The sequence below is a fragment of the Nothobranchius furzeri genome, chromosome 14, assembly GCF_043380555.1.
Source record: "Nothobranchius furzeri strain GRZ-AD chromosome 14, NfurGRZ-RIMD1, whole genome shotgun sequence".
NCBI lineage: Eukaryota > Metazoa > Chordata > Actinopteri > Cyprinodontiformes > Nothobranchiidae > Nothobranchius > Nothobranchius furzeri.
The window spans coordinates 23,194,621-23,210,782 of NC_091754.1; the positions used below are offsets into that span (position 1 = coordinate 23,194,621).

A 16,162-nucleotide genomic window follows, 5' to 3' on the forward strand; every position below is an offset into this window, starting at 1 on the left:
TCGCACACGTGATGTCAGCATTTTTTTGTCGTGGAAAGTGACGTTGCGGACCTTAAAACTCCGGTTTTGTTTGTCCACACGCAGACACCCAAAACGCAGTGGCGTGTCCAGATCTTTTAAAATGGGGTGGCCCAGGTGAGGCACAGCTTTGTGCATGGGTGGCACCAATGGTTATGCTTTTTCGTTTTACCCCCAAGCCATTTGTGGACAACGAAAAGCCTATTTAAAAGTAAATTAGTGTGGTGGCACCTGGGGTGGCCAATCAGATTCCAAGGGTGGCATGTGCTACCCCAGGCCACTCCCTGGACACTCCCCTGCCAAAACGGAGAAAACGAAGATCTTCACTTTGGCCGGAGTTTTTAAAAAGATCCTCCTCCTGGCTCGCAACGTGACAACAACTGTTTTTGTTAGGGTCAGGGTTCTATTCGGCATCTGACCACCTGTCTATATGCCCAACATCCCCGTCATTTTTCAACAAGGTAACCATTTGAGCTTCTTTAACCCTCTCAGGCTCAAAATAAGTTTTGATAAAAGGACAAACAACTAAGTCCTTCAGGGGTACTTCTGAGTTAAAAAATGCTCATGAAATACGTTTGTGGAGAAACCAGGCAGGTTTTAACTGTTGCAAATCTGCAACGCCTGCCTCCAGAGGGTTAATCATCATACCTTGCTTTTATTCTAAAGTTCTGTCGATTGAAGATATCCGATCTACGTATTTGGGTTCCTCTTCTGTAGGTTTTTCCAGTGGCAGATGCGTTTGATCAAGCTCTTCTTTTTCTTATGTTCTAGTTTCCACTTCTACCAAATGTCGATTTGTTCATTTCTTCATCATGTGAGATTTTACTCAGACCAGGACATGGGAAATTTTCAACAAAGAGTGAAGTCGTTTTGATAGGTGCTGAGAATTTGCAAATGTTGGAATACCGGTCTCCTCATGAGAGTTCTGTCCTATTGATTTGAAGAAACAACTGTGAATGGCATCAATGATAACATCAACCTAAAGCAGAAAGAAGCACGCTTTAGGGTTTTTCCTTCCAGACACGAGTATGAGCTGAATGTCTGGTAGAATAATCTCCCTCACTCAGTATTTAACCACAGGCTTCCATTTATAAAGCGTCCTCTCCTGGAGTAGAACCGAACAGATGACAGAGTGTAAATGATGCAGACTGAAGCAACAGCTAAATTATCTTCTTCAGACTAAACATAAAAAGAGCTTTTCTGCAAGAAATTTACAGTAAATCCTGCAGCTTTTACAGAAACATGAGCTGCTCGTGTTTAACGGAGCTAACGGGCAAAACAAGATCTGTAGAGCAGGTTTGAAGAAGTGCACTAACTCATTAAACTCATTTACAACAGAACTAAGAATAAACACGTGTGAGACAACAAAGCTCTACGTGCAACCCAGTGGGGGATCAAAGAGTGCCGCTGCTGCTTCTAATGACAGGCCTCTGCACGTTTGTCTGACTTCACTGACATTGCTCAATAAAGGCAATTGCCAAGTTGGGTCGTAAATAAGCAGATGCATGTAAAGTTCATCTTAGCCTTTTTCCCTGACTTTGACATTTGCAAAACGAAATGCTTTTTCCTGCTGTTTCCTGAAATGTTTCATGTGGTCTGGAAGGAACACCCCAAAGAAAATCCCCACCCCCAACTTCCAAACCCACTCCTACCTCCAGAAGTCACCACCTTTCTGTCTCAGAGCAGTATCATTTCTCAGAGCGTCAACCCACCTCTGGAATTTCAGAAGGTAAAAGAAAGGGAAGCAGATTATGGGAAACAGGGTGTAGCTGCAGCACAGGGAAAAAGGGGGAGACTGCTTCAACTCTGCAGGAAGACGAAAACACATGAAGATCGACTGAGATCTGCTCCGGTTTATGCTTTTTATTGAGAGTAAACCTCTGGGACGAGCAAAGTCAGTCTCCAGGGAATCACAGCAGCACGGCTGCTCACGGTGTCAGACATGCAGCTGCTTACTTTGATCTGTGTGCTTTTTCTCCTGCTCTGCATCTCGTCTGGAAGCTCAGAAGCCCACAGGTAAGTCAGCGACCCCTGCAGCAGATGGTCAAAACTAAAGAATCAATACTAAACTGAATTCAGATTGTTGCAGAGGGTGCAATCAGAGAAAAATTCATGTAAATTTTAAGTGATGCTTGAGGATTTTGTGCTCTGCTGAGAGGACGATGAGTGTCTGCTAAATCTGGCACAGCAACTGTTAAAACCCAAAGAGCACCTGTCACTCTGACGAGTTCCTTCTTAGTGAGCTATTCCTGTTGACTTCTACCAAGTCTCAGATTCCTCCAGTCCAACTGGAGCCCAACCTTCTGGGACATGAAAGTTTAAGCCTTAAGGTACAGATGATGCAGAAAGCTGCATTCTTACATTTCTTCGCTTATAATTTAACTGGCAAAAAATGCACTTCCTGTAATGCAGTCTGTGTTTCTTGTTGGTTGTTTTGGGTGTAATGTGGATTCTTTAAATGTAGCTTTAAAATAATCTGACTCTAGTTTTGCATTTGAGTTCTGACACAAGATTACCAAAAAGTTCCAGGTTAAGAGTCGTGCATCAGTGAAGAGCATCTGGTTTGTGTGTTTCTCCATCTGTAGCTTACATCCTGTCAGCTGGCTGCTTCTCCACAGGGACCCCTACTTCTATCACTAAACAAGCCTGAGAGGAGACACTTTATATGGGCTGTTTGTTTTCAGAGCCTCCATTCATTACTAGGTGTTTGAGTAAAAGGAGAGATGAAAGCAATCTTAACAATTTGTCACACGTTGATCACTTTTGGAAAGCCAGTTTTAGGGAAACTGTTTAATTGGAGTTTTAATTAAAACTTCAAATTTTTAAAAGCACATTTTATTCATTGTGTTTGGTTTTTGGTCTTTGAACTTTTACACTATAGTCAATTTTGTAATTTGATATATGAGGATTTTCCTGCTGGACAGATACCAGACTCAACCAGACATGCTACATCTAGCTCATGCTGCTATTTGTCGTGCCATTTAAAATAATAATAGAAAATAACCAATACACTGTAAAATTGGATCAGTTCTGCTTACTTGAAAAAAGCATGCAGCTATTGCACTAAAAATTATAAGTAAACTGGACACGGTAATTATGTGTTGGAGCTACTAATGGATACAAAGTAAACTGAAGTTGATTAAAAGTTACGTTAAAGGTTGAATATGGAACACGAACACCATAGTGACATCTAGTGTGTGGAGGTTGTAGTTGCAACAATAGAACAAGGTTTCCAGCTGTCAGGATACCAGGTCCGCTGCCGATATGTGACATTTTTTATTTGGGTCCATCTGTTGTAGGCTTGACCTAAACTCACTCTGGTTTTAGATCTTTTATGCTTGCTCCTCTTCTGAGAAGGATAATGACATCTTCTGGGCTCAGAAGCAGCTGCTTGACTTGCCGAGTCCGCCATTTTAAATGGTGCCAGTCTCGCTGTGCCGAGCAGACTGTTTGGCAACCTGCATTGGTGCCCTCTACTGGCTGGTAGATGAAAGCATAAGCCCAGCGTTAAATAAATGTTAAATTAATATTCTTATATAGCTTTTAAAGGAAACACTGTACTTTCATTCTGCACATCTCTGAATGCATCGTGGGGGTATTGTTTTTTTTAATATGTATTTTTTATTAAATTGTTCCATATTCAACCTTTAATAAGACAAAGTGGTACAAAGTATTTAGAAATTTGTTTACTGAACTAGTTTTTTTGAGTTGTTTATAGTCCAGCAGTAATAAACTGTAAACAAATTATGGTTTGGTGTACTAGATTGTCTTAGTAATAGTATCTTACCTTTAAAGTAACACAGAGCAGTTTTCTACTCCTTCGCCCTACTGGTTGAACAACTCTGCAGCAGCCTGCTACAGCTAGCACTACCAACGAGCTAACTCTAACATGAACCAAATTTCACTAAATAAGCCACAAGTCAAAAAGATCCACACCGTTAGACAAACAATAACATTACTTACAAGTCCAGTAGCAACAAAGCCAGGTCACCATCAGCCTGTGATTTCATAGCCTTTTTCAGCTTTCTCAAACTAGTGTAGGACACGCCAATGTTTACGCTGGTTCTAGCTCTTTGCTTCGCTTCCAAAGACATTACTGTCTTACTTTTACTTCCAGGCTCTGCCACGATGCCAACAGAAAATCAAACGTCTTCTTTTCATTCTTCTTGTGCTTTTTATTGACGATCAGAAAACTGAAAAAGCTAACTGCCGTAATGCATGTATAAGAGCACCCCCAGAACACCTACCCACTCCACAAAACTGTTAAGTGCAGTATCTGGCAGGGTGGTGTCAAATATGAAATCAATGTTAAAGCTCTAGCTTAAAGTTTAAAATACTACTTAGTGTTACTAAGTGTATTTTACTTTGTATGCATTAGTAGCTCCAACACATAATTACCTAGTCCAGTGTACTTGCACCTCCCACCTCCTTTGGTCACTCCTCATTCCAGTTTGCTGCTTCCAACAAATGGAATAAGCAGCAAAACTCACTGAATCTCACTACCTACATTCTACATTATCTACCTTCAATAATTCTTTGCAATCAACAATTTCTGATCACTGTGCCTGCTTCTTAAGATTTTTTAAGTCTGTTTTGATTGCTTGTACTGTACATATTGTATATGAGAACAGTCCATTGTCTTTTTGTCTAACTGCTTTATCTCATTTGATCTTGTTCCTTTTTATCTTATCTGTTTTTCTTTGATGTAAAGCTAATAATTTGTGTCGGTTGCTGCTGCCTGTTGGCCAGATCATTGTTGTAAATGAGAATGAGTTTTCTTATTTTATATAAATCCAGTTTTTAATTGCATGATCAATCCTCTAAAAAGAGAGAATAATAAGTAAAATGAATGACTGGACCTATTTTTCTGTCTGGTATAGACATTACCGACAAGTTCTTTCTGGAAACCAACAAGGTGTGTGCCGCTACGGGAGGAGACTGGAGTGCTGCTATGGCTGGAAGAAAAACAATAAAGGGCAGTGTGAGGGTAAGAAATGACCTAATTTACTGTTTTTTTTTCCCCACGCTTTTATCTTCTAAAAGACTTTTTGACCTATTGAAAATAGTTACAGAGACAAATCTGAAGGTTCTGTCTGGAAACCCGGCACGTTCTTATGTTTTTCATCAGGTTTCCCAGATTTGGAGGAAATGCCTGAATAATAGAAATGTGTGGTTTGAATGTGGTCCATCAGTCTCCACCACTAATAATTCTGGTGGTACTTTTCTTCATGTTGAATGTTTTACCAGCTCAGTGCGAGCACGGCTGCAAGCACGGTGAGTGTGTCGGCCCCAACAAATGCAAGTGTTTCCCTGGATACACCGGAAAGACGTGTAATCAAGGTGGGTGAAAGGGATCAGCGAGGAGGGAAACAAGGGTTAGAGGGAGATCAGAATCTTATTTTGCATTACTGTATTTAATCCAACACTTGCCTTGAATTAAGGAAGTGATTCTGTTTATTTCCAGATCTGAACGAGTGCGGCCTGAAGCCTCGTCCTTGCGAGCATCGCTGCATGAACACCCACGGAAGTTACATGTGCTACTGCCTCAATGGATACATGTTGATGCCTGATGGGTCATGTGCCAGTACGTCTCTTTTGTGCAGCACTTTACTCTAATAAAAAAGCAGAAGTGGTTTAATAAATAAGGTTTGTGCGTGCAGATTCCAGGACCTGCTCCCTGGCTCACTGTCAGTACGGCTGTGAGGAAGTGGAAGGGGAAATCCGCTGCCTTTGCCCGTCTGCAGGTCTCCAACTGGGTCAAGACGAAAGAACATGCGTAGGTGAGCTCAACGTGTCAAGCACAATTACAAACCCGACCATCATGATCAAACTGCTCTGATTTAAAGAAAAAAAAAAAAAAAAAACGAGAACGAACATGAACTATAAAAGGTTGTAGCGTTAGCCTCCAAGGCTTGTTAGTCACGGATGCTGTTAGGTTTTATTTCCTGCCGCAAAAACTGCTCAAGCTGAGCCAAACCATCATTGGTGGGGGGGGGGGGGGGGGGGGGGGGGGGGGTAGTAACACACTAGATCAACAGATCATATTTCACGACGGCCTCTGAGAAGATCATCATCAACATTTGGTTTCAAAAATACCAAAAAATAACGAAGTCCAGATGTGCTGCAGAGAGAAAAGATAACCCTAATGAGACAGATGCAGGCTGACTGTTTACAGAAAATTTCAATCTTAGTTCAATCTAGAGTGTCTGCTCAGCATCGAACTGAAAAAAATAAAAATAAACAATGACTGCAGGCCTACTTCAATTTTCAGCCACCATTAGAACTCTTTGAGGCCACATGTTGAGTTCAAGTTCTGATTTCATTTAAAGAAAATAAACATTGAGTATAAAGATCTTGTCCAGAAGACCACGAGGACCACTTGCACTTTTTCATCCTCCAAAGCCATAATAATAGTAATACTGTATAAACCTTCTTTGGCATGGTCACTGATTCTCACAATGCACATTAAACAACTAATTAGTGTACCATACTGCATACACATCCCATCAATAATTATTCTCGGGGAAAAGAAAGTCTTTCAGGAATTGTTTACGATCACGAGGATGCAAAACGCTGCAGGAAAAGAACGTTTGAGCATACCACTCCAGTCCTGCCTCGTTACATTTTAGAGTTTGTTTGACTGACATTCATTCCTACTAGAGGCCACTGCAAATGTATTGATTAAACAAGTGAACCACCCCTTTAAGTCATTAAATGATTTGGCACCTGTTTACTTTTCCAGTTTGCCTCAAGTCCCCTCTCGGTCAGCTGACCAGCTGTTGCTGGTTGTCACTAAATTGCGTCTGAAACGTACTTTTACTCACTGGTGTTTAGTTCAGTTATCGACAGTTTTACATTTGATTCTTTTTTGCTTTTATTGTTTTTATTTAACATTTTGTATTTGTGCTGCAAAGCACTTTGGTCAACCACGTTTTAAAAGTGCTATACAAATAAAGAATGGTATAGTATATCGTAAAGCTTCCATTTTGTAGATGGATGACTTCATTGGAATGCCAGGAGCACACAGACAGCAGGTCTTCCTGCAGCATCACAGAGATGTGAGCTTGAGTTAGGTCATCCCAGTTTGTTCAGAAAAAACACGTTTGTAGAACAAGTGCAGAAAATGTCCCCGATTAAACCTCCACAAGTCTCTTGATTGTAAACTTTTTGTTTGGACAAGTTTTCTGCATTTTTTTTGGAACCATCAGGAACATCCGACCTTCTGATCTCAGGCAGCGTTTGGAAGTGTAGATTTACACCAAATCAGTTATATATGAGGGTATATAGTGGGCCTGGTTAAACTCACCATCCATCCATCTTCTGAACCCGCTTCGTCCACGCAGGGTCGCGGGGGGGGGGGGGGGGGGGCTGGTGCCTATCTCCAGCAGTCAATGGGCAAGTAGGCGGGATACACCCTGGACAGAGAGCCAGTCCATCACAGGGCTGGTTAAACTCACATTAGGCATAAAATATGAAAACAACAAAAACAATTTTTTTATAATAATAAAGTCATTTATTGATAGGTTTTAACAAAAAGAATGAAACGTGTCCGTGAATATCAAATATTAAGTAGGACTTCTGCTTTCTCTGATGAAATGTTTAAGGTGGTCATTAAAATTGTGTTTATGCTTTAGTTCAGGGGTACTGCTGTGCACAATGTGCTACATGTCTCCAGGAAAATGTGAGTTACAACAAAACTAATGTACAGAAATGACAAAAACACCACTCTGTGTCTCTAGTGCACGTTTTAAAGGACAATAAATTGTTTCTGATTTTATTGTATATCATATTTCTTCTCATTCTGCCAACGTGAAATACTGAAACTCACAGTAGACAAATTACTGAGTGTATAAGTTTACAGGTAAATAACTAACTTTTCGGCCACGGTTTGCTTCATTTCAGATATTGATGAATGCATAACTGGGAAGAACCTCTGCCCATACAACAGAAAATGTGTGAACACCTTCGGCAGCTACTACTGCAAGTGCCAAGACGGCTACGATCTGAAATATCTAAACGGCAAATACGACTGTCAAGGTGAAGTCTACAAGGTTTTCAAGGTGAAACATACAACTTTGTCTTCTGTAGTTACCAATAGGGTTGTTTTACAGATGTGGATGAGTGTGCAGCTGGAACCCACAAGTGCAGCCACCACGCCGTTTGTCTGAACACTCAGGGATCCTACAAGTGCAGGTGCAAGTCTGGCTTCAGAGGCAACGGCTTTGAGTGCTCCGGTGAGACCGAACATCTGCTGCACAGAATTATAAAACCATTTACTTTTACAGGTGCATTTAAACTTTAGCTAAAAAGAAACAAAAACATACAGGTGAGACCTTTTCCCGATCAAAGATATCCATCAAATATGTCAGGAAGACGTGAACAGCTGCAGATTTAGTTTGGACTCTGTCAGTGCTCTGGAAACCTGCCAACGTCAGTTTCCTGCCTTTGGACTCCGCTCCTCTTCCACAGATGTTAGAGAGACAGACTGAAAACGCACCTGTGTAAATATGACACTAGCTGCAGCCCTCTGAAGTAAAACGAGAGAAACATACAAACTCTTTGAGCCAGAATTAAATAACAACAGCTGAAGACTGCCTGTAGGACAGAGGTTTCTGTGTAAATGAGAATGCTTTTATTTTTTTTAGCCAAACCATTTTATCAGAGACCGTGGGATGGCGACAAAGGCAGTGCGGATAATTTCATCAATGGTGAGATTGTGTGGAAACCAGCTTCAGCCTCGTCCTGCAACGCCACGTTCATGCACCCATCTGCAGCTCCATGCATCCTCAGCATGACAGATTCTAAATGACAATAAGCTGCTGCATTTAATCTACGTTGTACTGGTTCAGTCATTCTAATCCGCATGCAGTTAAAGGGTTCAAGCATGTTCTTTTGATATTTGATTTGTGATCTGGTAGAAGTAACAAGCAAGAAAAATGTCTGAGTTCTGGTTAAATGCTTTTTAAAAATCGAGGATCCGTATGCGTTTGCTGATTTCTTTTCCTGCTTGCAGCCATCCCGGACTCCCAAGTGAGGCCTGAGATTCTGGGAGGCAGTCTGAGTAACGAGGACATCAAAAACCTCATCCCAGAAACAGTCGCCACGCCACATCCTAGGATCCGCCATCAACCTTTTGACTACGATGGAGAGGTCTACGTCGGTACCCGAACAAAAGAAGGAAAAAATGAGTATCCAGCTAAAGAAGAAGAGGAGGAAGGGGAAGAGGAAGAAAATAGTCTAAATCCAAGAGGAGATGTCTTCGGTGAGTGCATTTTTGTTTAGCTGAGATTTTGCTCTCACTTCAAGAAGAAGGGGGCTTGTGGGTGGGTGTGTGGAATAAAGTTTCACAGTAACTTCTGTGAGACTTTGCATACATCAGTGGTGGCTGGTTAATTCTTTTTTTGGTGGGGTGCCTTTATGCTGTCTTTAGATGCGCTGACCACAAATCACCACTAGGGGATGCCAATTTTCCATTCTTATGGTAGAATCCACATTTTCTACCTCAACACCCAATGAAAGAGTTGAAAAAAGCTAAATGTTCATATTGAGAAAAACGCACAGTAGCAACGATGTGTTAGGATCCTATCAACAGAAAGAGCTGTTTCAATTAAAGCCCAGACTCTCCTCTTTATAACAATATAAGTACCATTACTCTACCTGCAAAACTCAAGGAACTCAGCAGCTAAGCTAACAAAGCTAATGTCATGAAGTCTAAATCGTAAATTATGTCTTACATTTGCTAATTTTTGGTCATAAAAATCCATGTTATAGTAAAAATAACGCTTGGTTTGTGTCCCAACGTCACACTGAGCTGATTTATGGCCAACTTTTACCAGCTGAAGGGTGTTTTTAAGTCTCTTAATGCCACATTTCACCATTTTCTGGTTCTTCACAATAAAACAAACATCCACGAGGTGTACTAAAACAACATAGAATGATGAACTGTTGAGAGTTTCTGGTTCTGTCATGACCTGGGCTGAGACTCTGCCCTGCCAGTCTTCTGTGCATGTCTTCACGGTTGCTATACCCCTCCGCTTCACCCAAAGGCTCTCCTATTCTTTGTATTGGAGGGGAGATCCAGCGTGCATGCACCAGTTAGCATAGGTCTGTGGTAGAGACTGCTGCGCCCAAAAGTAATGGAAAATATGTCACAAGATGATTTGGTAGTGGTAAAAGTGTAAATAACATTTTTAAACTATAATGAGATGCAGATTAAACACGGTGCTTATAGTCTGTATGATGTATACCGTAAATTCTCTAATATTAGCCTGTATTTAATTAACTGCCGGGTATCATATTTTGGCCGGTGTCGGAGTCGGCGGAGGTGAATAATGGCAGGTTTTTTATTGTGGCCGGGTGGAATGTCGTAACAAGCAAGTACAGGGGGCGGTTGTGTCATCCGTCTCACTCTTGATTTGCCAGTGATAGACCGCGAGGGTAACTTTAACCATGCGGAGACAAAGAGAAGGCGAAAATTTGATATCAAGTTCAAAGAGAACGTGCTGATTATGCTGCAGAACATTCTGGGGAGCAGTAGCAGGGGTTGTATGAACTAGTCACTAGTCGACTTCACCGCTCTATAGTGACTTTTTATGCCTGTCATCGACTAGTCGCTGTCACGTGATAATGACCGGCAAGATGCAGTCCACGGAAAAGACAGCAGCCTGCTGTCAGCAGGTGGCAAGCTCCTGTGCATCGGGAGGCAACGCGCTGTGCCAGAGCGTCGGTACCGACACCCGCCGTAAAACGGACATTTAACCAAATTGTGACGTTTACCCTCTTGCAATTTAACCTTCCCCTCACCCCCATCCTAACCTTAACCAGCTTGCACATGCAAAGCTCTGATTGTTGACGCGCTCCAGACATCTGCGTCCTGAGCACGGCCACAGTAACATTATCAAATCAGGTGTCACCACCTCAAAACCTAATTTAACACGCGATCGTTCATGTCGGATCATTTCCTTTTATGTTTTCTGTCTTTTATTCTTTTATTTGTGCCGGATGCCTTTCGCTGCTGTGGATCGGGGCGCATCACCTGTTTTGTCCTCGGTGACGTACCTAACTGATGTGGCCGGCGAGCACTCCGCTGTTTCTGCGGTCGGTAGATCTTTTAGAACTGCAGTTCAAAGGTAACTCATAAGGCGAATATATATGAACCCAGGCAGCAGTTTTTCTTTAGGATTGAGAGGAGATGCAGGAAGATAATAAACAGACAGGACAGAAAAAGTCAAATAAAAACAAGTTAGTTTTTGTACCTGGTGGTTGCAACAAACAGACACCATTGAAGGTAATCAGAAGTGAGGAACAGAAAATGAAATCATTATTTTAATGTTTACAGCAGCACGAACTCTGAGAGGCTGCAGGCGCATCAGTGAGTTTGTGGCTGCTGCGCAGGGGGAGGGGGAGAGGACTGAAGCAGAAACTACCGTTGTTAAAAGAAATGTGTTTAACTTTGAAAATGTGGGCGCAACTTTAATTGTCAAAAACTCCAGCGAACCATTAGTTAATTTTGCTCAAATAGAAATTGAGGCCTGCCTCTAATTCTGGTCCTCCTTCCAATAAAGGCCTGGAGCTTGATGAGCTTGAGTCAAATACAGGCCCGGGCCTGTATTAGAGGATTTATGGTAGATTGTTTTGTTTCATTTTCATGTACTTTTATATCTTCTTCTTCTTCTTCTTCTTCTTCTTCTTCTTCTTCTTCTTCTTCTTCGATTTGATTTGATTTGATTCAATTCGATTTGATTGGTGGGGAGGCGCCCTAGTGCCCCCTATGGTCAAGCCACCCTTGGTACTCATGAATAGTTATGGTGAAGTTCACAGAGGAACTGTTTCACCTACTTTACACTGGAAACATCAGCGGCACGGAACGTCACTGCTTCAAATAGAATCCGTTATAGTCTATGGGGGTGATTCAAACCAGCCGCACTAAGGAAATTTTCAGTCGTGTCCCAGAAGCAGCAAAAAAATGGGATGGAATTCTGTTTTTGCCACAAGCCGCTTCTGCGACATGTCAATCTGCAGTTAACATAGATTTAGACAGGAAATCACACATGGTTTCAGTGTAAAATGTCTGGGAATTGTTTAAATTAAAGTTTGTTGCAGCAATGCAGTTTTATATCTATGTAAATTACGTCTATACATCAGAATTGGGACTCCTCACAGATAATTTACTCCCCGCATCATTCGAAAAGTGCAACGGTGTGTTTTTTGTGGCCTTGATCCTGGCAGTGGAGAGAAATAACATCATAAATTACATCAAACAGCGATATCAAACACGATTTCCTTCTTGTTGGTTTAATGGCATAAACAAACCGTGTCCTTTGAAGGAATTTTGTAATCTTGTGAATCCAGCGAGGAGCACGGTGGAGAAGCTGCCTCATGGCTGAGACTGTCCCGGTGTGTACCGGCACATGGCGAAACTCGCAAGTAAATCACGCTGCTGCCATTCAATGACGCTGATGCTTTCGACTTTATGTAGGGGTGATACTTGTTGTTTTTGGATTATGATTCATCAGTTTAAGTAGCGTGCTGAATGAGAGAATTGTCTTCAACTCCATTTCCTGCATTAGCCGCAGAAAGAAAATAAACGGGGAAACACTCAGGTCAGGAAAAAATCAGACAGATCTACTTCATTGGTGAAATATGCATTTACTGCCTCGCCCATCTTGGCTCGTGACCACAGAAGGATGAGTTTGCAGCCAGAGGAGAGCAGAGCACGTCTGAGCAAGCAGAAGCTAACCGTTAGCATTAGCACCGCCACAAAATAGCGGAATTCATTTAGGCTTGTGTTATTTGAAAGGATACACTAATCAATGTTGCCTATTTGCCTAAGAAAGAAAAGCAAAGAGGTTAGTTTAACTCCTAATTGATTACTTTTAATCTCATTGGCATTTTTAAAGAATTTGTATTCAGTCTTGTTAGTGATTTTAACACTGGGTTATAAGGAGATCGAGAGCTTCTTCACAACAGAAAACGACTCTCAAAGCATTCATTCTTACTGGAGATCACAGTAAAAATATTAAAATACTGAGTGTATGACTCCTTTTAGACAGCCTTTGACCTTGGCTGTATTTGGACTAGCTGTTAGCTCATCAATCATGTAGAAGATAAACTTTATTTATATGAACAAAGTCCATCAAGAAGCTACCACATAAACCAGTAAAAAAAATTACTTTTACATAGAAACCCACTTGAAATATCTGAAACATTATTTTTATGCTTCTGAAAGTATTAAAAACATAATCTTGTTTCACTCTGTAGAACATTAATGAAATATTACCGTTTCACTTAGAACCTGGAAATGCAAACACACAAAAGGTCATTTGGAACTTTGTTTTTTTTTTCCACTTTAAACAAGAAACCCAACCTGAGACCTTGATCTCTAAGTGTGTGTTAGACCCGACCCGGGAGAGCAAGAGGAGACAAGCCCTAAGCCATCCACTGCCTCCATGGAGGAATTTTACTCCTCTGGCATGTGGGAGCCCGAGGATAAAATTCACCTTGTGCCTGCTTCCCATACCTATAGGGAGGAGGGTGAGGTGCCCCCAAACCTTTTATTATGTTTTCCCCAAAACAGCTGTTGTGCTAAAAGACTTGCCTCCCCGTGGAAAAGCCTGTCATCAGCACTCCAGTCCTCTCCAACACCAGCCGACTCTGGCGTGGAGGGTTCAGTAATTCCAGCTGCCACTCGTCTGGGTGCTCCTTCTCATGGGGGAGGTTAGCTGCTGTCTTTAAAACGCCTAGGGTGGGGGGTTATCCTAAAGCTGTAGCTCCATTTTAAGACCCCAGCAGCAGGACAGGTCCTTACCTGCTGGGTAAAAGCCCCTTTTCTACTTTTTGTCTCAATAAAATCGGTGTACAACATTCACATTGGTGTGATGACAAAGTTAAATATTTCACTAAAAAAAACACAAAATTATTATGCATTTAGTCATTATTATTAAAGTTGTATAATCCTAATATGTGGGAATGCCATTGAGAGAAAAATAGTAAATATTGTTGACTGTGCTTTTTGAAAACAACATGGGTGGCTGCAGTGGTTAGCATTATTGCCATGTAGCAAGAAGGTCCTGGGTTCACATCCCAGCCTGGGATTTTTCTGCATTTGCATGTTCCCCCTGTGCATGCGTGGGTTCTCTCCGGGTACTCCGGCTTCCTCCCACAGTCTGAAAACACGACTATCTAAATCATCCTTAGGTGTGAGGGTTGTCCTGTGTGCCCTGCGATGGACTGGCAGCCGGTCAGAGTGTACCCTGCGTGTTTGCCCATTGACCGCTGGAGATAGGCACCAGCCCCCCGCGACCCAGCATGACCAAGCTGGTTAAGATGATGGATGTTTCATGGTTGGAAAATCCATTCATAAACTAAAGTTTTGTTCACTTTATCTGAACAGTTTCTGAAGACTTTGAGTCTGTCTTTGGTCCAGCCACAGAAATCAAAGAAATCCAGATTGAACTGCCTCAGGAAGGTATTTTAACACGTTTTATCATCTCAGTTATCCAAGGACTGCTCATACATAATCAGAAATCTGCAACTGTTTTTAATTGTCTAGAATATTTCATGGACTGCAACTTTGATCAGGGAGCTTGTGAATGGGTCCAAGACAAGGCTGATGACATGGACTGGATCGTGGCGTATCGTGACAAAGGTAATCTCTATCTATCTATCTATCTATCTATCTATCTATCTATCTATCTATCTATCTATCTATCTATCTATCTATCTATCTATCTATCTATCTATCTATCTATCTATCTATCTATCTATCTATCTATCTATCTATCTATCTATATATATATATATATATATATATATATATATATATGTATGTATGTATATATAAAGTGTCATTTACTTATTTACTAAACTGTCCAGGTTTCAGTCTCAGACCATTGATGCAAATATCCAGTCACATTGCAGTTATTATATTGCCACAAGAAGTGCACATTAACCCTGTTAGCGTCATTCTGCATGAATTCATGGTCCACAAAAGCTAAATGCATTTGACCTATTTGATCTTTTCTGTGATATTGCACATGCAGATCAATTATCTTGTTAGTTAGACCTAATGTTGCCTAGACTTTCACTCCTATGACAGTTGCAATGATCACTCTGAGACCTGCAAAACCGTTTAAAACCAATTTGGCAATTACAGACCATGCTGAGTACTACATGGCGTTGAGTGGGCTGCTTGGAGAGGAAAAAGATGTGGCCAGGCTAAAGCTGCTGCTCAGTGACCAGCCCCAGCAGGGCAGCTTCTGCCTCACCTTTGACTTCCGCATGGTGGGCCGTAACGTGGGCTCACTCAGGGTGCTGCTGGATAACAACGCTTACCCAGTATGGGAGCAGAGCCAAAGCAAAAACCAGGGATGGCAGACAGAGCTGCTCACAGTAGCCTGGAAGGAGGAAGCCCCCCAGTCTGTGAGTCTTTTTGCAAAACATAGTGAATGGTTTTAAAATGACTGAGACGAGTACGAGAACATAACATAACTCTAGACACAAAACATTAGTATTAAATGTGTTTTATGTGCAATTGGAAACTTGAATTTGCAACAATAACCACTGGATGTCTTTCAGATTATCTTTGAAGCTCAGCGTGGGACAGGGGTTGGAGGAGAGATAGGACTGGACAATGTTGCATTGACTTCAGGTCCTTGTCAAGAGGATCTAGGTCCAGTCTTTTAGGACTCCACAATGACATTCATGAAAGATTTGTGTACTCCAATAATCACAACAGCACAGTCAAAAGAGGAGAAATATGTGCAACAGGTGCATGTGAGGCAACTCAGACCTCAGGAACAGGTGGACAAGCTCATTTTATCAGTTGGGCTAACAGTATTGTGCTGATTTAAGTCAAGTAACTACCAATAAAATGTAATGTGAATTCTTAGATGAAATATAGCTCAAATTATAGTTGTGTCAGATTTTTGAAGGCTGTATTGTTAAAACACAAATTATCAGTTCACCAGTGTTACGAAATTTGTAGTGAAATGATGCTGCATTGTTACATTAAATTGTTTTTCTAACAATGTCTATTTCTTTTTCTCTGCACAATAAACTCATAATGTTGGTGGCTAATTAGTTAAATATACAGGTTTTAGGTGTTGAACTATTAGAATTTAAACGTTGTGAAAGAACCTTTCTC

General features: G+C 41.3%; 1 protein-coding gene across 2 annotated transcripts; it reads left to right on the forward strand.

The window, feature by feature from the left end:
* The first annotated feature begins 1,730 nt into the window (after positions 1-1,730).
* egfl6 (EGF-like-domain, multiple 6) lies at positions 1,731-15,921 on the forward strand. 2 transcript variants are annotated; one of them, XM_015966365.3, is made up of 13 exons: positions 1,731-2,034; positions 4,899-5,005; positions 5,266-5,358; positions 5,483-5,602; positions 5,679-5,798; positions 7,921-8,055; positions 8,130-8,252; positions 8,664-8,726; positions 9,032-9,280; positions 14,411-14,485; positions 14,570-14,665; positions 15,173-15,438; positions 15,595-15,921. In XM_015966365.3, exons 1-13 carry the CDS (start codon positions 1,961-1,963, stop codon positions 15,700-15,702), a joined length of 1,629 nt encoding a protein of 542 aa, XP_015821851.1. In that variant the 5' UTR covers positions 1,731-1,960; the 3' UTR covers positions 15,703-15,921. The 2 variants fall into 2 exon arrangements, with proteins under 2 accessions (XP_015821851.1, XP_015821852.1); XM_015966366.3 differs by lacking the exon at positions 8,664-8,726.
* The last annotated feature ends 241 nt before the right edge of the window (positions 15,922-16,162 follow it).

What these genes read in the sequence shown, in the direction of transcription:
- egfl6 (XM_015966365.3), top strand. Translation starts at nt 1,961, where the DNA reads ATGCAGCTGCTTACTTTGATCTGTGTGCTTTTTCTCCTGCTCTGCATC. An exon ending in GCCTGATGGGTCATGTGCCA is followed by an intron (nt 5,603 to 5,678) that starts GTACGTCTCTTT and finishes TTGTGCGTGCAG; the next exon opens with ATTCCAGGACCTGCTCCCTG. An exon ending in AGACGAAAGAACATGCGTAG is followed by an intron (nt 5,799 to 7,920) that starts GTGAGCTCAACG and finishes GCTTCATTTCAG; the next exon opens with ATATTGATGAATGCATAACT.